Raw genomic sequence first — 23,623 nt, 5'->3', positions numbered from 1 at the left:
ACTGTGTGCTCAAATCCAGGCAAATGCAGCCAAACTGATTGGTCAGCGTTTTATAATACAGATGGACAATGACCCAAAACATAAAGCCAAAACAACCCAGGAGTTTATTAAAACAAAGAAGTGGAATATTCTTAAATGGCCAAGTCAGTCACCTGATCTCAACCCAATTGAGCATGCATTTCACTTGTTAAAGACTAAACTTCAGACAGAAAGGCCCACGAACAAACAGCAACTGAAAACCGCTGCAGTAAAGGCCTGGCAGAGCATTAAAAAAGAGGAAACACAGCGTCTGGTGATGTCCATGAGTTCAAGACTTCAGGCAGTCATTGCCAACAAAGGGTTTTCAACCAAGTATTAGAAATGAACATTTTATTTACAATTATTTAATTTGTCCAATTACTTTTGAGCCCCTGAAATGAAGGGATTGTGTTTTAAAAATGCTTTAGTCCCTCACATTTTTATGCAATCATTTTGTTCAACCCACTGAATTAAAGCTGAAAGTCTGAACTTCAACTGCATCTGAATTGTTTTGTTCAAAATTCATTGTGGTAATGTACAGAACCAAAATTAGAAAAATGTTGTCTCTGTCCAAATATTTATGGACCTAACTGTATTTTCACAAGTGCTCCTGAACCATCAGGTACAACACAGCAACAGAGCATCAATTATCCACCATCGTATTTGATGTTCAATGCCAGTTGTAGTTCTAATGATGTTTTGTGAAGATCAGGTGCTGGAGTTTTGAGCTGCACTCAAGAAAAGCTCATTCATTGCAAGGCTTCTAAACAGCTTTGTTGCAAATGTGGAGTCTAACAGCTGACTTGAAACCTGACAACCACAAGAGTCAACTGAACTGTGCAATTCTGAAACTATGATCTTTCGGCTCTTTTCTCCTCCTTTCACACTCAGGTTAAATTCCTGGCAAATTTCCAACTGTGTCAACTTTTTTTTATGGTCCTAATCATTCTTAATAGTATGTTTAACTGCTTATATATTTTTATATCAATTACCTGATTTGTCCAGGTCAGCAAACATCTTTTGTATTGAAATGCTTTGGGGGTTTTCCACATGAGTTAAGGAAGACAGTGGAGTTGCAGACAAAAGCTACTGGGAACTCGGAGCAAATTATTTATTTATTTTATTTTTCAGAAATGATGGTTTGTTTGCATTCATTCAAAATAATCCAGAGGAGTGCCAGCAATATTGGAACATTTTTTTTTTTTTTTTTTTTAGAATAAAGAAGAAAAATAGTTCTCCCATTGCTTGACTGGAAATTTTTTATTGTTTCATGTCATGATTATTTTATACAATAATTTTGAAAACATGTTAATTTTGGATGGCACTGTATGTAGCTTTCGCTCATATTTCTATATAAACACAATTTAATAAAGATGGTATGTAAATAAATGAAACCTAGCACCATTTCAGTGTCATCTTCTATCTTTCTCATTTGGGCATTTGTCTGGATGAATGTTTGTTTTTTTTCTTTGCTCAGCTCACTCAAGGATGAGTCATTAATGTCATGTTCTAAATAAGTCCTAGAGGGACCTGCATTGACACTTACTGTACTGTTCATTCAAACATCAACAGGGTTAAATGTACTTGTGTAATTCAACCTGAGTGCAAAACTTTTGGAACCCACACTTTACAGGTCCTTTGCATAAATACTTGCCCCTTATGAACTGCTGCACATTTTGGAATTTTACAGCCTGGAACCTAAATGTATGTAACTGAGATTTTACCATTTGATTTTTTGAAGGTGCAGGGTTTATTTTTATTTGTAGAACCACCTTTGGCTGCAATTACAGCTGCAGTCTTCTGATATATGGTACTGTGCAAAAGTTTTAGGCACCCTATTTTTTTTCATACAAACTTTGTTATAGATTTCTTTTGTTTTATGACTTTACCAAGTCAGTACAAAAACATTTCAGAGTTCCAAACGTTCGTTTTCCAGCACAAAATTAAATGTTAAAGAAAAAAATGTATCTGAGCAGCATATTATGCAAGAGAGCACTTTTCAGATTAAAAAAGAAAACATAATGAAGGCTACTGGGTTTTGGTACAAAGTTAAGAAGCAAGTGTGACAGTCAAAGTGTCCAGAAGAACTGTAGCTGGTTCTGCAAGATGCTCAGTAAAACCTCTAGCTCATTGCTTTATAAAACTGCACTCATTGGACCTGAGACTACTTTTTTTTAAGCAAAGCTTTTGGTCTTGAACCACTCCAGTATAGCTTTTGATATGCTTAGGATCATAGTTCTGTTAGAATGTGAACTTCCTCCCTAATCTCAATTATCTTGAAGACTGAAACAGATTTTCTTCTAGATTTTCTTCTTGCCAAGAATTTGGCTCAAACCATCTTGCCTTTAACCCTGGCAAGTTTCTAAGTCCCTGCTGATTAAAAAAAAAAAAGCATCCTCTCAACATGATCCTACCACCACCATGCTTCACTGGGAGTGTTGACTCATTACACATAAACTAAGATGTTTCAAACATTTTTCTATTTTAATTTTGATAATTAAGTCCTACAGCATAATTTTATTTAAAATCTCAAAAGATGAGAATATTTCATTTTGAGTTTGCGTAAAACAGTATAAATACCATGGATCTCAGTCTAGTTCAGTACACACAACCACAATCATGGGGAAGACTGATGACAGTTGTCCAGAAAACGATCATTAACACCCTGTACAAGGAGCGTAAGCCACAGAAGGTCATTGCTGAAAAGGCTGGCTGGAAAAGGTGCAAAAGCAACAGGGGATAACCACATTCTTGAAAGGATTGTCAAGAAAATTTGATTCAAGAACTCGGGAGAGCTTCACAAGGAGTGAACTAAGGCTGGTGTCAGTGCATCAGGAGCCACCATGCACAGACGTCTTCAGGAAAGGGGCTACAACTGTCGCATTCCTAATATCAAGCCACTCCTGAACCAAAGACAACGCCAGAAGCGTCTTACCTGGGCTGAGGAGAGAAAGAAATGGATTGTTGCTCAGTGGTCCAAAGTCCTCTTTTCAGATGAAAGTAAGTTTTGCATTTCATTTGGAAATCAAGGTCCTAGAGTCTGGAGGAAGAGTGGAAAGGCACAGAATCCAAGGTGTTTGAAGTCCAGTGTGAAGTTTCCGCAGTCTGTTATGATTTGGGGTGCTGTGTCATCTGCTGGTGTTGGTCCACGGTGTTTTATCAAGTCCAAAGTCAATGCAGCCGTCTACCAGGAGATTTTAGAGCACTTCATGCTTCCATCTGCTGATAAGCTCTATGGAGATGCCAGTTTCCTTTTCCAGCAGGACTTAGCACCTGCCCACAGTGCCAAAACTACTACCAAATGGTTTGCTGACCATGATATTACTGGGTTTGATTGACCAGCCAACTCGCCTGACCTGAACCCCATAGAGAATCGATGGAGTATTGTCAAGAGGAAGATGAGAAATCCCTGACCCAAAAATACAGACGAGCTGAAGGCCGCTATGAAAGCAATTTGAGCTTCAGTAACACCTCAGCAGTGCCACAGGCTGATCACCTCCATGCCACGCTGCACTGATGCAGTAATTAGTGCTAAAGGAGCCCGAACCAAGTATTGAGTGTTTAAATGAACACACTGTTCAGAAGTTGGACATTTGATCTTAGGAAATATTCTAATAATTTGAGATACTGGATTTCTGATTTTCATGAGCTATAAGCCATAATCATCAAAATTAAAACATAAAAGGCTTGAAATATTTCACTTTACGTGTAATGAATATAGAATATATGAAAGCTTACCTTTTTGAATTAAATTACGAAAATAAAACAAACTTTTTCACTATGTTCTAATTTTTTGAGATGCACCTGTATATTGATTGAGCAGCGTTGAGTCAATGAGTGTGTATGTAACCAGCTCACTGAGCATTTGTGTGGATGTGTGGACAGGTCCAAATCGTGCTGTATGTTTTGATGGGATTTCATATCGATTTTCTCAATAATGACTTTTTGTTTGCTGCTCTTCCATAAATCCCAGCTTTGTGCAGTGTAGCTTCATGACATATAATTCCAGGTAAGTTCATTTTACTCCCCAGTTATAATACTAGGAAACATGGAAAAGTTCAAGCGGGATGAATACCTTTGCAAGGCACTGTAAATTTCTTTATTCATTATTGATTAGTTAGTTACATTGCTATTTCTTGTTTTATTTTGGGGGGAAATCTTAATGGGGAAATCATTCCCCATTTGATAATGGTGCTGTAATTGACACCCACAGATGTAGTTCTTCAAGCATCAGATGCCACTGAATAGTGGGAGGGGAACAGAGATTATTTGATACGCACTTCCTCCTCCCAGTGCATAGTAACTGTGTATTTATACAGCAACCCACATCATTCTGTTGGTTTCCTGCAAGGAGAACACCACGTTCAGTAAGTCTGCCTTTTTGTTTATGAATGACTTAGAGTTTGAATCAAAATTAAATTTGAGCTGAAAATATATTTGAATCGTAGATTATTGAAATTAGACTAGTATCCTTCTTTACAAACACTGGGCAGACTCAATCACTGGGTACAAAATCATGCATATATTTAACAGTGATGTTTGATAAACCATAAATATGACTATATTTATTGAAAAGTATTTGTAGTTAACATGACTGCTTGTATTTTCCATGAGTTCAACACGTTTCATTAAATTATTAATCACTGACAGAGATGAAGACGTGAGGATAATTTGGGATGAAGTTTGGCTAGTGTTCTGTGTACTGATCAGTTTTCACGAGAGCTTACTTACTGCCAGCTGTGAGCATCAGACAATCATTTGAAAATACAGCATAACATCAGAAATGTGAATTATACTTTTATGAAATAAAAAGAATCATGCAGACATGTACACCACAGATACTGTATAGCATTCAGTTTTTCATTTATCCACAATATCTTCTTTATTTTGTATGCACAAAATTTAGGAATATTTCAAATAACAGTTGTGCTTTACTGTATTGATTTAGATTATTGGGGGGGGGGGATTGCAGCACTTATTTATTTCTGTGTGGGTTTGCATTTATCCACTGATGATTGTCATTAGAAATATTGACCCCACTACCTTCAGTAGTGTGTGTGATGGAAAACAGGAATTTAAAGACATTGTTTTTCTTCAATGAATCCTAATGGGATTTTGCTCACAAAGCCAGTAACCAGGCAGCCCTCCCAAATCCTCATAGGTGGAAGGTATTATAAGGAAGGATTCATAGGTCACATCTGTGACTATGTGTTCATGACTACAGAAACCATAGCAACAATGGAAAAAAAAACTTAAGATCACAAATTGTGAAGATAGGTCTCAAAAACAGGAAGGAGTGATGTTACATAATAAAATGTAACCTGAAGATGGCCTGATGTGCCATCTCTGGCACTTTCTTTGTATGGATTTATATTTGCATACAAATTTCCATTTGATGCCGATTTTGAATACAGTACAAATGTGACTGCAACAGATTTTCATACATTTTTTATTGTTATTATTAATGAGCAGGCCACTGTCATAAATCCAACTTAAATTTATTAATTTATTATTATTATTTTTTATTTATAATAAGAGGTGATGGGCGGCACGGTGGTGTAGTGGTTAGCACGGGCGCAGATAGAGGGGGGGACGGGTGGGATTCGTCCCACCCAGATTTAAATTCACTTTGTTCGGTCCCCCCCACTTATAGGGAGGAAAAAACGTCTATGCTGTCTTTCTTTGCATAAGGCAAACCTCACGGAAAAATCAAAAGACTAATTGCCATTCGGTTTATTGAGGTGCACAGCAGTGTATACATAGTTGCAACAACTCACATAAAACAAAACAAAGACTGATATTTGGTTGGTTGAGCTGCGCAGACTGCACAGGTTGCGAGCTCGAGCTTGGTTGCTATGGTAACCCACAACAAGTTTGACAGGCATATCGGGGTTGGGGTTGGTTTGCTGGCAGCTTTGTCCCCCCAGTTTTTTGTCCCCCCCAGTTCAAAAAACGTATCTGCGCCCCTGGTGGTTAGCGCTGTCGCCTCACAGCAAGAAGGTCCTGGGTTCGAGCCCCGGGGCCGGCGAGGGCCTTTCTGTGTGGAGTTTGCATGTTCTCCCCGTGTCCGCGTGGGTTTCCTCCAGGTGCTCCGGTTTCCCCCACAGTCCAAAGACATGCAGGTTAGGTTAACTGGTGACTCTAAATTGACCGTAGGTGTGAATGTGAGTGTGAATGGTTGTCTGTGTCTATGTGTCAGCCCTGTGATGACCTGGCGACTTGTCCAGGGTGTACCCCGCCTTTTGCCTGTAGTCAGCTGGGATAGGCTCCAGCTTGCCTGCGAACCTGTAGAAGGATAAAGCGGCTAGAGATAATGAGAATGAGATAAGAGGTGATGTGGCCAGTGTTGCCTCCACACAGCTCCAAGGTCTCTGGTTTGATCCTGAGCGTGAGTCTGTCCGGGTCTGTGTCTGTGCCTCTTTTCTCCCTGTGTAAACAGAATTGATATCCCCCAAAGTCTGGTCTCTGGTCTGTAACACCCAACATTACGCATATATCTCATCTCGTCTCATTATCTGTAGCCGCTTATCCTGTTCTACAGGGTCGCAGGCAAGCTGGAGCCTATCCCAGCTGACTACGGGCGAAAGGCGGGGTACACCCTGGACAAGTCGCCAGGTCATCACAGGGCTGACACATAGACACAGACAACCATTCACACTCACATTCACACCTACGCTCAATTTAGAGTCACCAGTTAACCTAACCTGCATGTCTTTGGACTGTGGGGGAAACCGGAGCACCCGGAGGAAACCCACGCGGACACGGGGAGAACATGCAAACTCTGCACAGAAAGGCCCTTGTCGGCCACGGGGCTCAAACCCGGACCTTCTTGCTGTGAGGCGACAGCGCTAACCACTACACCACCGTGCCGCCTATTGCAATTGTGTAGAGCCAAAAAAAAAAACCCTTAACACTGACTAGAAGAGAGACACAAAAGTAGAGTCACTTGATATGTCTGATACAAAAGCTACTAAAAAATTTGCGCACAAACTTTTCCTCCCTGAGAAAATTATTAAATAATTTATATATAAATTATAAATCAAATAATTCATTCATTCATTTGTTTGTTTGTTTATTAGGGTGGGTTTGTTTGTTTGTTTGTTTGTTTGTTTAGCTTTTGCATTTACCCTGTCCTGCACCTGGGATGTGGTGATACATCTGATGCAAACTATTCTAAAGAAATCTCTGTCTTTATAGCACACAGTACAGACGTCAGCGAGATAAACTCCTTGGTCCTTCTGGGACAAGATAAGTTGACCTGAGGTAAGATAGCTAGCTAACTTTCTTAGATTAGCTTTCAGATTGTAACATGATTGTTTCTTAAATGTATCCTGCTCCAAACATGAGTCATGTAGTTCAGTCAACTGGGGGATTTTATTTGCTTGCATTTTTGTTGATTTTTTTTCAGGTAGCACAGATCCAGATCATAATAATTATAAAAGGATTTTTTAAACTGTGGCTTAGCTACAGTACAAATGAAGGAGGAAAATGGCCCATGCTTACCAAGTGATTATTTAATGTATTTGTTACATGTATACTCAAGCACAGCAAAATTCCTCCTCTGCACTGAGCATACACATGTACACACAAGTGAGCAATAAGCAAACACACACCCAGAGCAGTGGGCAGCTATGCTACAGCACCCAGGGAGCAGTTGGGGGTTAAGTGCCTTGTTCAAGGGCACTTTAGCCATGATCCAGAGGGAGGGGAAAGTGCTATTCATTCCCTCACCTCCACTCACATTTTTCTCGCCGGTCCCAAGAATCAAACCAGTGACCCTTTAGGCCCAAGGCTGCTTCTCGAACCTTCAGGCCATGGCTGCCACAAATTTAGCTAGATTTGCTAGTGAATCTAGTAAATTCACTCATCCGTAATGAAGGAAATAAGCCTCAAGTCATCTTAACAGTAAGGAAATGGGAGAGTAGCCCAATATTTGGTGGGGTTAAAGTTATATTCATGGGTCCAGGGAGAGCAACTACAATCTCCTGTAATTGGTGCCCTTCTCAAGAGACAACTCCATCAACTCCAGGTAAGAGACAACGTAGTAATATAGATTTTTAAATGTTGCCTGGAGTGTCTCTACAAGAAATTTCTATTTCATCATCATGTTCCACATGCAAAAACTAAACCACATCATAGAATGTTTTTTGCCCTGATTAGGCAATAACTCAGTGTTATTCTGTGCTGACCTTTAAGTAAATATTGCACCCAACCACATTCCAATATCGTATTCTATTTCTCATCTCATCTCATTATCTCTAGCCGCTTTATCCTTCTACAGGGTCGCAGGCAAGCTGGAGCCTATCCCAGCTGACTACGGGCGAAAGGCGGGGTACACCCTGGACAAGTCGCCAGGTCATCACAGTGTATTCTATTTGTATTTTTTGAAACTATTGTCTAGTCACTTCTTATAAAGAAGCTCTTCTTTTCTGTTGTATCTGTGACTTACGAGTTTACAGATCATTACCACAAGCATTTCAGTGTACAATAATCTCTGGCATACTGTGCATTTGACAAATAAAATGACTGACTTTGAATTTAGGGGATTTCTGTTTGCATGCAAATGCAACCCCCCACCCATCCCTAACACCCAGCCATCCCCAAACACCAGCTTTTTTTGACATAAGCAGTCCCGGGGCGGGCGGCACAGTGGTGTAGTGGTTAGCACTGTCTCCTCACAGCAAAAAGGTCCTGGGTTCGAGCCCAGCGGCTGGCGAGGGCCTTTCTGTGTGGAGTTTGCATGTTCTCCCCTGTCTGCGTGGGTTTCCTCTGGGTGCTCCGGTTTCCCCCACAGTCCAAAGACATGCAGGTTAGGTTAATTGGTGGCTCTAAATTGATTGTGAGTATGAATGGTTGTTTGTCAGCCCTGCGATAACCTGGTGACTTGTCCAGGGTGTACCCCGCCTCTCACCCATAGTCAGCTGGGATAGGCTCCAGCTTGCCTGTTGACCCTGTAGAACAGGATAAGCGGCCACAGATGATGGATAGATGAATGGAGGTCCTGGGGCAGAATCACCTCCTCACTACTCCAGGTAGTGATCACTGGTCTGATCCTGAGTACTATCCAGAGTGACAGTCTGTAACGTTTTCTGTACATTTTCTCCCTGTCTATGACTCTACAAGTGACTACAAGTTCGTTTTCACTACTATATTTGACATAAAAATTGTCTATAGCAACTTAAAGGGGCTGGCTGACCCTTCCCAGACTCCAGTGAATTGTTTTTGTGTACCTGTCAGCCACTGAGCTTACCTGAGTGAAGATATCCCTTCGAAACCCATCTTGATTTTTTTCCCCTTCATTAACATGTCATACATGGACATTTTAAAAAATATATACAGTAAATGTTTGGACACATCCACTCATTCATAGATTTTTCTGTATTTTGACTATTTTCTACATTGTAGAACAACACTGAAGACATCAAAACTATATGGAATTATGTGGTTAAAAAATAAGTGGTAAAAAACAAAATATATTTCATATTTTAGATTCTTCAAAGTAGCCACCATTTATCTTGATGACGCTTTGTACACTACTGGCATTATCTTAACCAGCTTCATGAGGTAGTTACCTGGAATGCTTTTCAATTAGCAGGTGCCTTGTCAAAAGTTAGTGTAATTTCTTGCCTTCTTAATGTGTTTGAGATCAAATAGTAAATAATAAAAATACAGTAAATAGCCCTATTCCACAACTGTAGTAATCCATATTATGTCAAGAACCGCTCAACTAAGTAAAGAGAAACAACATCCATCATTACTTTAAGATATGAAGTCTCTTTTAATTCATGAAAATCAAGAAGAATATTAAATTAGGTGTGTCCAAACGTCTGACAGGTATTACATATGATATTTTCTTTCCTTCATGCGTGCCCATGAGATGGCCGAGGCTGGTTCTGGTCCATTACAACATCATAACCACACAAAAACGGAATGGATCTTTCGAAGGAATTTAAAATATAACTATTGTGGCAAAATATCTTCAGTTTCACATTACAATTTATGAACTTTGGCCTAGGATGTTACTGTATTGTTGCAGATTGTTTGCGCATTATTGATCGCATCGAAAATGGCAATTTCCTATTTAGCACAGAGGTTTCTGAGAAGGGTGAGCTGGCCTCTTTAAGTTACTTTATGGTACAAATAAATAACATTGTAGTATTATCCATTGTTGAGTATTGTTCTCAAAATAATTTAAAGCTGTTTGATTTGTTAGCCCGTGAGACATCAAGGGGACGCTGCGATGTCTCTGGCTCGAGGAACTTTGATTTTTCTTCTTTTAGCTCTTTGGGCTAGAGGTAAGCTGAATTCATGATGCACAATAATCTAATGAAGAAAGTTATAGCTGAATATTGCATGAGTTTTGTCATACTTTCTTAGGTTTTTTTTTTTTTTAAGAAAACAACATTGCCACAATGAGACCAGTGTGTCTAAAAGAAATCAAAGCAGTATACAATTTTTTTTCTTTATTTCTTTTCTAGTAACATCACAGGACATGCTACCGCCAGGCTTTCCTTCGCTGCCTGAAGACTTTCAGGAAATGGCCAAGAAGACGGTATTTGTTTATTACATACAACCACTTCAGTCAGCTCTACATGGTTACATTAATACTGTACTGTTCAAATGACTGGACTGAATTCTGCATGTACTGTATACTCTTAGATTGGTTATATCACTAAATTAACCTTGTTTTCCTGAAATTTATATTATATATATAAGCACATAATATCAAACCTCTCCATTATCTGTGATAACATTATATTCATTATGAATTAAATATTCTAATTAAAACAGCACACCTAATACAAGCTTTCTAAGAATCATCAATATGTAATGTGTCACAAGAGAAATGTACAGATATGTCAATTTACTTTACTACAAAAAGTCATCTGTTACTCAGTGTCATTAAACTTACCATGTTTTTTTTCTCCTACAGATGATTATGTGCTTCAAGAAAGGTAAGAGCTAATATAACTGCTGTACATTTTGTTGTTGTTATTTTGAATATTTTGTGTACGAACCCCATTTTCAGAAAAGTTGGGATATTTTCCAAAAAGCAATAAAAACAAAAACATGTGATTTGTTAATTCACGTGAACCTTTATTTAACTGACAAAGGTACAAAGAAAAGATTTTCAGTAGTTTTACTGACCATCTTAATTGTATTTTGGAAATATAAATGAAGTTAGAATTTGATGCCTGCAACACACTCAAAAAAAGTTGGGACAGAGGCATTATTACCATTGTGGCACATCACTGTTCCTTTTTATAACACTTTAATCATATGGCAACTGAGGATACTAATTGTTGCAGTTGGAATTTTTGTCCGTTCTTGCTTGATACAGCTGCTCAACACTCTGTGGTCACCATTGTCTGATTCTCCACTTCATGATGCACCATACATTCTTAATAGGACACAGATCTGGACTGGCAGCAGGCCAGTCAAGCACATGCACTCTCTCTATGAAGCCATGCTGCTGTAGCCCGTGCCAAATGAGGCCTGGCATTGTCCTGCTGAAATAAGCATCTCTGCAACAATTTGCACCTTTACAGTTGTATGCATGTTGTATGCATTTTCAGTGGTGCTTGAAAGTTTGTGAACCCTTTAGAATTTTCTATATTTCTGCATAAATATGACCTAAAACAACATCAGATTTTCATACAAGTCCTAAAAGTAGATAAAAAGAACCCAGTTAAACAAATGAGACAAAAAATGTTATACTTGGTCATTTATTTATTGAGGAAAATGATCCAATATTACATATCTGTGAGTGGCAAAAGTATGTGAACCTTTGCTTTCAATATCTGGTGTGACCCCCTTGTGCAGCAATAACTGCAACTAAACGTTTCCGGTAACTGTTGTTTGCAAAGACTGAACCTTTGGTGCATGTTCCTTTTATACAGAATCATGATACCCCCACCTGTTACCAATTAACCTGCTTATTGTGGAATCTTCCAAAATGGTGTTACCTGAATATCCTATAACCTTATCAGTCTTATCTTGCATCTGTCCCAAATTTTTTTTTTTTTGAGTGTGTTGCAGGCATCAAATTCTAACTTCATTTATATTTACAAATACAATTAAGTTGTTCAGTAAAACCACTGAAAATATTTTATTTGTACTTTTGTGAGTTAAATAAAGGTTCACGTGAATTAACAAATCACAGATTTTTGTTTTTAATTGCATTTTGAAAATATCCCAACTTTTCTGGAAATGGGGTTTGTAGTTTAGTGGGGGTTTTCCCCCAAGAAGCTTAATTTTGCCTATCCTGATGTCTTGTGGGGAAAAATGTGATTCTTCCTGACACTCTCACATAACCTTACATCTCACAAACACTGAATGTGAATGTTTTGGATGATGAAGATGATTTATTTATTTATTTATTTATTTATTTGTTTGTTTGTTTTTTTATGAGTACCTTTTGGGCCACTGAAAAAAAATCAAGTAGAATCATAGCAACAACAGATAGTGGAAGGATGCAAAAGGTTAGAACTTAAAGAGAAAGAGGCATCATACAGAATAGGCCGCCTTAAACAAAGGAGATTTCAGGTGAGATTTAAATAAATCGGTGGCATCCAGTTGCTCAGTATGCAGGGAAGTAAAGCTGTAGGGTCTAGAAGCAGTAGATAGCAGAGCATTTTTCATACGATTGGTGTGGAGTATGCATATTAAGTGGTTTGAGTAAATTGTTGTTAGATTAGATTAGATTAGATTAGATTAGATTAGATTAGATTAGATTAGATTAGATTAGATTAGATTAGACAGAACTTTATTGATCCCTTTGGGCAGGTTCCCTCAGGGAAATTAAAATTCCAGTAGCATCATTAAAGGATAAACAGAGAATAGAAATAGAGAAAAACTTCTAGATAAATTAAATTAGGTATTTGCATATACAAATATAAAGAATAAGATATGGGGAAGAGGAAGGGGGGAAAAAAGTCCAACAGAAGAGGTATTGCACATAATATTGCACATTGTCCAGTACTGCTTATTGTCAGGCTAGGCTACTGCTCCTTCCCGTCCTCTGTCCTCCTGTTACCCCTCCTCCCCCCCAGAGAGGAGTTGTACAGTCTGATGGCGTGAGGGACAAAGGAGTTTTTAAGTCTGTTAGTCCTGCACTTGGGAAGGAGCATTCTGTCACTGAATAGGCTCCTCTGGTTGCTGATGACGGTGTGCAGAGGGTGACTGGCATTGTCCATGATGTTCAGCATTTTTTCTATAGTCTTCTTCTCTGCCACTGTCACCAGAGAGTCCAGCTTCATGCCGACCACAGAGCCAGCCCGCCTGATCAGTTTGTCCAGCCTGTATGTGTCCTTCTTGGATGTGCTGCCCCCCCAGCACACCACGGTGTAAAACAGGACACTGGCGACCATGGACTGATAGAACATCCACAGGAGTTTCCTGCAGATGTTAAAGGACTGCAGCCTCCTCAGGAAGTACAACCTGCTCTGTCCCTTCCTGTACAAGTGGTTGGTGTTGCAAGTCCAGTCCAGCTTGCAGTCCAGCCACAGCCCGAGGTACTTGTAGGAATCCACAGCCTCCACCTCGATTCCCTCGATCAGAACTGGTCATGACCTTGGTCTGGACCTCCCAAAGTCAATGACCAGCTCCTTGATCTTCGAGGTGTTGAGCGGCAGATGGTTCCTGTTGCACCAAATGGCAAAGTCCCTCACCAGGCTCCTATACTCCTCCTCTCTGTCGTCCCTGATGCACCCCACGATGGCTGTGTCATCGGCGAACTTCTGAATGTGGCACAGCTCCAAGTTGTAGCAGAAGTCCGCAGTGTACAGGGTGAAGTGAAGAGGGGCCAGCACCGTGCCCTGGGGTGCTCCGGTGCTGCTAATCACAGTGTCAGACGTGATGTCCTTCAGCCTGACGTACTGCGGCCTGTCTGTGAGGTAACTGGAGATCCAGGTGACCAGGCAGGGGTCCACTCGCATTCTGTTCAGTTTGTCCTGAAGCATAAGGGGCTGGATGGTGTTGAAGGCACTCGAGAAGTCCAAGAAGAGGATCCTCACTGTGCCATTTCCCTTATCCAGATGTGAGTGGGCTCGGTGTAGCAGGTAGAGGATGGCATCTTCCACACCAACACCTGCCCGGTATGCAAACTGCAGACAGTCCTGGGCATGTTGCACCTGGGGTCTGAGGAGGCTGAGGAAGAGCCGCTCCAACGTCTTCATCAGATGTGAAGTGAGTGCCACTGGTCGGAAGTCGTTCAGCTAGTAAACGACTTCCGACCGGAAGTATGGTTTTATCTCTACCATACTTGTTGATGGTAGAGATAAAAGATCTTATGTCGCCTTCTCAAGAACTGATAATGTCTGCATAAGGAGGTTTTAGCAGTAGTGAGGGAATTATTGTGATATAGTAAGGGCTCAGTGTGCATCTGTTTATGAATGACAAGACCAGGCTTAGTAGAAGGGTGGCAAAGCTCAGAAGTGTATCATGGTGCAGTGTGAACGAAAGGCACCTTTCAGGGTGCGCAGAAGATAGGGAGTTATTGTAATGTTCAACCAAGTCAGCAGGAGATGCATGACAAACAGGGCTGGAAGGGATTTATTCAACCAGGTGAGGTCACCTTGGTTAACATACTGTATTTGTTGTTGTGGAAAATAGTGGTCCATGAGCTTATTGTTCAGAGGAAAAGTGATCAAAAAGCACGGATTTTATGATCAGATATAGGAAACTCAGTGGCATTGTTTTCTTTCTGCACTGTGTAAATGTGTAGCATGTGCAATTAAGTGTAGGTATCCTGTGTGTTAAACTCCATTTGGGCAATCAATGAAGTACACCTGTCTATGTATGTATATTCCTCACTGACACACTTTTAGAGCTTGTTCATGGTTGTAAAACATTTTGGGGGAAATCTGGCATGCATACGTAAGCTAACTAAATCCTGTTTTACTTTTAGGGGGCTGCAAAAAGAAATGGGCCATATTTTAGAGATTAGTCAGATTCCTATTAGCATTGTTCTCCCCAGAGTGCTTTTGCGTGTTGGGACAGACACGTTTTAATTTCATGTCAACACGCTTTAAATTTGCCGACATGCTATTTTTGTTGTGACACTCGCTAAAAAATCACATCAGATTCCTACCTTGCAATGTTTGGGGCATATTTTGAAGGAAAATCAGTGTTTTGGGCCGGTTTGCTGCCATGATACACTCAGGCAGACCAGAAATAGCCCTGGGAAATCCCCAATCACAACAAACGTCCTCAATCACTTTGCTGCTGCACTGGTACCATGACACTTCAGTGCACAGGCGAGATTGTGGTTTATGGTTTTTGTGTGGTGGGTATACATCTCCACATTTCAATCATGCCAAAAAGAGGCGTGAATGGCGCTCAGCACCCCATAGATTCATATTTTTGACAGTGAAATGAGAGTAGGACAGAGAAGAAGAAAGAAGTAAAACCGAAGACGTTGGTGACACATTAGATTGTTAAGGTGCTTAAAGCTGGCGCAGATTTAAGGAGGGGTGCACCTGGCTGCCCACCCCCCGGTCCCCAAAAAAAAAATTGTTTTAGTATTGCAGATACCAATATATGCCCAGCATTTTTTATTTAATTAATAAGGTTTTAAAAAATAAACAAACAAAATAAATAATTATGTGGGATGACGCTGAAAAGTTTATGGTATAAATTTATATTTAATAGTAGGTCCTAGCTTAGATTTTTTTTTCACTCCTGACATGAATGCAGTGAAAAGCAAGCTGGGTGATTCCTGTTGGATTTTAACAGGGCATAGGAACTTCATGCATCTACATAATTACTGGGGTTTTTACGAAGAAGTGCAGTTGAAATCACAAGCACAAGGACTCGTCGCACAAGCACTGTGGTTCGCCCTATCCTTGGTTATGCAAGTCAGATTTGGTGTCCTCAAACCATCGAGCTGATCAAGCGTACTGAGAGGATCCAAAGACGGGCTTCAAAATTCATATTGAATCTTCCCTTCCTCTGTTGTGAGTTATACACAGACAGGCTTACCACATTGGAGCTGATGCCAATTTCATACTGGCATGAATACATGGACCTTGTCTTCTTCTTTAAAGCTACAAATGGCCTTGTTCAGTTGTCTGCTGATGTGCTACCATCCCCTGATATTCCTAGACGAGTGACAAGATCTACGTCCAACACAAACATGATTCTCTTTTGGCCACGCAAATGAAGGACTGCAACTTTTCAACAGTCCTATCTTGTCCGAGTTACACGTGTCTGGAATTGTCTACCATCTAACTTAAGATGCAAGAACTTAAATCTGCTGCAATTTAAAACATTACTTAAGAAATACTATAATGACGCTCTTTCCAATTACAATTATGAGGATCCTCGTAGCTTTAAGTCAATTTGTTTGAAATGTAATACTGCAAGAAGTCTAGCGAGCCAAATTACCTGCTGCTATTAATGTTGTATTTTTGTATATTTACTGTAATATACTTTTTGTTTTTATGGGCCCACAGTAATTGGTTTTTACTGTTGTGGTGTCCCTGCCTATCCATCATTGTATTTACTAGGCGAAGTTAAATAAAATAAATAAATAAAAATATATAAGAACATACTGTATTCCCGGACTGCACTGTAGACTACATGTAAAGGGTGTGTACCATCCTTTTGTTTATGGTATTGTTAACACACACATTCATAAGCCAAAATGATAAGATGCTACAGCAGGCTTACTGCATACATGCATGTGTAGGCTGTCCGACTACAGCTCATATTCATTAAAAGGGTATCCCTGTTATACCCTGTGTATGTAAATGGTATATGTGCCGTTTTAGGGGTGAACCTCACTTTGATTTTTATGACAGTGGTTGGATAGGTCTGTGAGAGATGTTGATTTTTGCAATAGCTCTGAAGAAAATCTGCTTGAAATCCCGAGTCTTGGGAACTAAGACTTATTATAGGACTTGCTCACATGCAACTCACGCAATCATTATATAGTTATCTCAGTCTGTTAGACTCAGGAGCTCAGATTGCAGTTACTGACTTTATATTATAGACACGCAACTCTTGCAGTCTTTGTTTATAGCTATCTCAGTATTAAGCTCTTTCTTAAGTGGCCACTACATTACCTCAGTTTACCTGGATATATTCACTGTCTTATAGTGAATATATAAGAATATAAAGATGTATGCATGTATGCTCTTTTGCTCTTGCAAAAGAGCATACAGTGGTGCTTGAAAGTTTGTGAACCCCTTAGAATTTTCTATATTTCTGCATAAATATGACCTAAAACATCATCAGATTTTCACACAAGTCCTAAAAGTAGATAAAGAGAACCCAGTTAAACAAATGAGACAAAAAATATTATACTTGGTCATTTATTTATTCAGGAAAATTATCCAATATTACATATCTGTGAGTGGCAAAAGTATGTGAACCTCTAGGATTAGCAGTTAATTTGAAGGTGAAATTAGAGTCAGGTGTTTTCAATCAATGGGATGACAATCAGGTGTGAGTGGACACCCTGTTTTATTTAAAGAACAGGGATCTATCAAAGTCTGATCTTCACAACACATGTTTGTGGACGTGTATTATGACACGAACAAAGGAGATTTCTGAGGACCTCAGAAAAAGCATTGTTGATGCTCATCAGGCTGGAAAAGGTTACAAAACCATCTCTAAAGAGTTTGGACTCCACCAGTTCACAGACAGATTGTGTACAAATGGAGGACATTCAAGACCATTGTTACCCTCCCCAGGAGTGGTCGACCAACAAAGATCACTCCAAGAGCAAGGCAAGTAATAGTTGGCGAGGTCACAAAGGACCCCAGGGTAACTTCTAAGCAACTGAAGGCCTCTCTCACATTGGCTAGTGAGTCCACCATCAGGAGAACACTGAACAACAATGGTGTGCATGGCAGGGTTGCAAGGAGAAAGCCACTGCTCTCCAAAAAGAACATTGCTGCTTGTCTGCAGTTTGCTAAAGATCACATGGACAAGCCAGAAGGCTATTGGAAAAATGTTTTGTGAACGGATGAAACCAAAATAGAACTTTTTGGTTTAAATGAGAAGCGTTATGTTTGGAGAAAGGAAAGCACTGCATTCCAGCATCAGAACCTTATCCCATCTGTGAAACATGGTGGTGGTAGTATCATGGTTTGGGCCTGTTTTGCTGCATCTGGGCCAGGACAGCTTGCCATCATTGATGGAGCAATGAATTCTGAATTATACCAGCGAATTCTAAAGGAAAATGTCAGGACATCTGTCCATGAACTGAATCTCAAGAGAAGGTGGGTCATGCAGCAAGACAATGACTGTAAGCACACAAGTCGTTCTACCAAAGAATGGTTAAAGAAGAATAAAGTTAGTGTTTTGGAATGGCCAAGTCAAAGTCCTGACCTTAATCCAATCGAAATGCTGTGGAAGGACCTGAAGCGAGCAGTTCATGTGAGGAAACCCACCAACATCCCAGAGTTGAAGCTGTTCTGTATGGAGGAATAGGCTAAAATTCCTCCAAGCCTATGTGCAGGACTGATCAACAGTTACCGGAAACATTTAGTTGCAGTTATTGCTGCACAAGGGGGTCACACCAGATACTGAAAGCAAAGGTTCACATACTTTTGCCACTCACAGATATGTAATATTGGATCATTTTCCTCAATAAATAAATTGCCAAGTGTAATATTTTTGTCTCATTTGTTTAAGTGGGTTCTCTTTATCTACTTTTAGGACTTGTGTGAAAATATGATGATGTTTTAGGTCATATTTATGCAGAAATATAGAAAATTCTAAAGGGTTCACAAACTTTCAAGCACCACTATCCATGCATACAACTGTAAAGGTGCAAATTGTTGTTTTATTGGGACACAAACAATAATTAAGATGAAAAAAACCCAGAAATCTGGAGTGTGCATAAGTATTCACCCCCTTTCTTTTGAATCCCCTAAATAAGAGCTGGTCTAACCAATTCACTTCATCAGACACATAGTTAGTTCATTAAGAGCCACCTGTGTGCAGTCAAAGTGCCACATGATCTATCACATGATGTCTGTGTAAATCAACCTGTTCTGGATGGACCCTGACCCAAGGAGCAATCCAAACAGGTCAGAGACAAAGTTGTGAAGAAGCATAGATCAGTGTTGGGCTATAAAAAATATCCCAAACATTGAATATCCCATGGAGCAACATTAAATCCATTATAGCAAAATGGAAAGAATATGGCACCACTACAAACCTGACAAGAGAAGGCTGCCCACCAAAACCAGGCAAGGAGGGCATTAATCAGAAATGCAACAAAGACACCAAAGATAACACTGAAGGAGCTGCAAAGATCCGCAGCGGAGACGGGAGTATCTGTCCATAGGAACACTTTAAGCCGGACACTCCACAGAGTGGGGTTTTATTGAAGAGTGGTCAGAAAAAAAAGTCACTGATTAAGAAAACACGTTTGGAGTTTGCCCAACAGCATGTGGTAGACTCTCCAAACACATGGAAGATGATTATCTTGTCAAATGAGACTAAAATTTATCTTTTTGGCCATCATCATGGGAAATGCCATGTGTGGCGCAAACCCATCACCCTGAGAACACCAGTCCTACAGTGAAGCATGGTGGTAGCAGCATCATGCTGTGGGGATGTTTTTCATCTGCAGGGACAGGAAAGCTGGTCAGGACTGAAGGAAAGATGGATGGCACTAAATACAGGGCAATTCTGGAGGAAAACCTGTTGGAGTCACCCAGAGGTTAGAGACTGGGATGAAGGTTCATGATCCAGCAGGACAATGACGCTAAACATACTGCTAAAGCTACACTGGAGTGGATTAAAGGGAAACATTTAAATGTCTTGAAATGGCCTAGTCAAAGCCCAGACCTCAATCCAATTGAGAATCTGTGGCATAATTTGAAGATTGCTGTACACCAACGCAACCCATCTAACTTGAAGGAGTTGGAGCAGTTTTGCCTTGAGGAATAGGCAAAAATCCCAGTGGCTAGCTGTGCTAAGCTAATAGAGACATACCCCAAGGGACTTGCAGCTGTAATTGCAGCAAAAGGTGGCTCTACAAAGTACAGGTAGTCGTCGACTTACGACCTATGCGACTTACGACCGATCGACTTTACGACCATCTGGTTATGACTGGCAAGTGTTTCCCAGCTGAGCTAGCTGAATGTACGACAGTTTCCGCCCCAGCTCCCGGCAGTGCCTCTCGCTGCATACAACAGTTTCCGCCCCAGCTCCCGGCAGCCTCTTGCCGCGTACAACAGTTTCCACCCCAGCTCCCGGCAGCGCCTCTCACCGCGTACAACAGTTTCCGCCCCAGTTCCCGGCAGCCTCTTGCCATGTACGACAGTTTCCGCTCCAGCTCCCGGCAGCGCCTCTCGCCGCATACAACAGTTTCCGCCCCAGCTCCAGGCACACGCGCAGTCTCTCGCGCACTCCGTCATACAGTTTCCGCCCCAGCTCATGGTTTATGAAACGAGCAAATGCTCCCGCCAGCCCGAGCGCTGCAACAGCTGATGATGACGCAGACAACCCACAGCCAAGCACCAGTGATGCCAGCAGTCACTAAATTTTGTATTTTGCTATGTTTTACATTTGTATTTTGGTATGTTTCCAACTAAAATGTTTTCTATTTTTCACACCTGTATTTCGTATTTTTTGTTTTGCACATATTAAACGAATTGTACTGTATGCAGTGTAGTATGCAGTGTTTGACTTAAACCAAATAATGAGCCAAGGTAATGAAATAAGAAAATGTTGATAAAATAAGACTTTAAGATGATTACAATATCATTACACATCACAATATACTTAAGTTCATTTAACATAGGCCGACTTAGGACCAGATCGGTTTACGACCGGTCAGTCGTAACCAAACGCAGTCGTAAGTCGACGACTACCTGTATTGACTTTGGGGGGGGTGAATACCAGAGGTGGAAAGTAACGAATTACATTACTCGCGTTACTGTACTTGAGTAGCTTTTTTGTGTACTTATACTTTTTCAAGTAATTTTTAAAGAGTGTACTTTTACTTAAGTATGTTTTCTTTTAAGTAGTGTACTTCGGTACATTTTACATCACAACCGTTACTGAGTAAAAAAAAAAAAGAAAAAAAAAAAGGCTAAAACGGAGAAGGGGAAATGCGTTCTGGAAATGAATCATGGGAAGAACAGTTGTGGCGCGCGCGAGTCTCACACAGACGATGGCGGACATGCACCGGCGCTTTAAGGGGAGGGGGGGGGCTCAAGCCCCTGGGCCACAGCCAATCAGGGGCCTTGTAATATTAATAAAATAATAAACTGTCGGAATCGTGGGCCTACATTAATGAACGGATAGAAATAAGGTTAGAAATAAATGAGCGCACAGTAGCCTGCTGTAAGAGACATGGTGGATGTGGTTCGCGAAACGAACACCCACAACTGGACCAGAATAAAATGTAACAAAATGTAACGTCACGCACGAAAGCGCGCCAAAGACTGCAGACCACAGAGACACAAATTTAGAGGCTTTGAAAGATGAAGCGTTCACATGTTAGCGGGGCGCATAAAAGGAAAAAAAGAGAGAGATGCAGGTAATGATCGAATCGTTGCCTAAAGTCACAGACTTTTTTAAGGTAAGGATCACAAATTTGTTCAGAATATCAGCTACTTATCAGTTATCAGCCTACCAGCAGCTAGGCTATGTGCAGCTAGGCTAGATATGCTATGATCTGTCCAACAGTAAAATAAATCAGTTGTGATTTGAATACGTGTCGTGTGATTTGAGTTATAATCCTGTTAGTATAATAGCGTATTTCGATGGGGATAATAAAATGTCTAAAATGGCATCTACTGAAGAAATTGATGAAAAGATTGTAGCCTATAATGTTCACAGTTCGGGCAGCAGACAGAGTAAGCATACTGAGGGGAATAGCAATACAAAGCTAGTGCATATCCACATTTCTCGCTAGCTGTGTTGGGTGTGTTGTTAACCCGTGTGGATTTAAGTGAAATACTTGAGAAGTTCTGTGGTCAAGACAACGTTTTAAGGTAAGGACGCTTGATTATTAATGTTTGCCCGCCGTGGCTTGTTGTTGACGAAAGGCCCACATGATTTTGCCTTATGCAGCTACTGCTAGCATCATGCTTTGAACTAGGTTAAGCTCATTTGCGCTAAAGGATGGGTTTATTGAAGGACTTTGATGTAGCTAGTTTCTTTTTAAAAAATCGTATGCTCAAAACAGTATGCCCGTGTTCATCATGTTTAACTTTTTTCTTGATGGAGTGCGTGAAATATTGTTGCAAGTGGTATTTTGATGCAGTCATGTCAAAAAGGCAGTTGAATGCACGGTCTTATTCAAGGAGAAGGAAGACTTGCATGATGCTTGAACATAGATCGGTAAAATAGACCCTAGTAGGACTTGGTTTCGTGTATTTCGGTCTGTAGAGTTATGAGTTTGGCCGCTGTCCATGGTGTTTATGTTTCATGTGGCCGCCGAGCCAAGTACCTTCATCATCATCATCATGTTCCCCTGTCAAAAGTTAAACTCTCTAGGGGTGCTTCTGCTGTAGCAGTTGCAGCAGTTGCTCAAAGTTTGATATGTCCATCATCATATGTCTTATCTGTTGGGTGTCTATGCCCAGCAGATTTTCCCATTTCATCCATTTGTAACCATTTTTGTCAAACAGGAGCTGCTTTTGCACTTGGTTATTGCCCATCCGGCAAACGTGAGCAATATATTTTAGTTGTTGTACGTAGCAGGATAGTTTTATATCCTGGGTTCCTGTCAGTTTCCGGAGGTCAGCATTGGACATCTTGTAGCTCCAGTCTATATCTTCATTTGTAGTGTTCTTTTGGTCAGGGGCATTCTTTCGTTTATATCCACCTTTAATAATTTTCCTTAGGAAGCCGTGCCACACTACCTCAATTTTGTGAATTTCACTGGATGATAGTTGCCATGCCTGTGTGCTGTACAGGAGACGAGTTCGAACGCATGCCACTAGGAACTTTATACGGGTTTTTAGTAGTATTCGGTGGTCGGTTAGAACGTGTTTCAGTTCATTCCATTTCATGAATGCAGCACTTATCCTAGCATGCAGGAAGTGTGAGGATTCATCACAGTTGCTGACATTATAACCAAGATATTTAAAGGTGCGGACGTTTTTAATATTAGTGCCGCCAAGGGAAATGATACTTGGTTTACATTTGATATCCTCATTGACGTTAAAAGCCATTGTTTCTGTTTTGACATATGATATTTGTAAACCAAAGCGGGTGTAGGTCTTATCATACAGCTGAAGAATATTCTGAAGCTCCTCGATGGATCCAGCGAGTATGGCCTGATCATCTGCGTATAGAATCTCTGTTATGCAACCCTCTCCTGATGCTCGTGCTTTCGTACGCATTTCTCTTGTGGATACCTCATTTGGAATGCAATATCTGAACTTGAAGCCTGTATCTGGGTACAGTTTTGATATCTCATGCTGTGCAATCCTGACAACAAAGTCCATATAGATATTAAAAACTGATGGCGATTCTAGGGCAAAAGACTGCAGACTACAGAGACACAAATTTAGAGGCTTGGAAAGATGAAGCGTTCACGTTAGCGGGGCGCATAAAAGGAAAAAAAAGAGAGAGATGCAGGTAATGATAGAATCGTTGCCTAAAGTCACAGACTTTTTTAAGGTAAGGA

At 40.4% G+C, this 23,623-nt stretch overlaps 1 protein-coding gene across 1 annotated transcript in view; it reads left to right on the top strand.

Moving 5' to 3' along the window:
* Window positions 1–10,149: 10,149 nt before the first annotated feature.
* The window catches only part of otoa (otoancorin), a 75,206-nt gene continuing 61,732 nt past the window's right edge, over window positions 10,150–23,623 (top strand). Inside the window, 4 exon segments of the mRNA XM_060921587.1 lie at window positions 10,150–10,238; window positions 10,240–10,313; window positions 10,497–10,570; window positions 10,952–10,973. Coding sequence (XP_060777570.1) covers window positions 10,150–10,238; window positions 10,240–10,313; window positions 10,497–10,570; window positions 10,952–10,973 — 259 coding nt within the window.

This window comes from Neoarius graeffei, chromosome 5 (genome assembly GCF_027579695.1).
Source record: "Neoarius graeffei isolate fNeoGra1 chromosome 5, fNeoGra1.pri, whole genome shotgun sequence".
In the NCBI taxonomy this organism is placed as follows: Eukaryota; Metazoa; Chordata; class Actinopteri; order Siluriformes; family Ariidae; genus Neoarius; species Neoarius graeffei.
The sequence above is the reverse complement of the archived record's forward strand: the minus strand, read 5'-3'. Positions and strand labels throughout refer to the sequence as shown.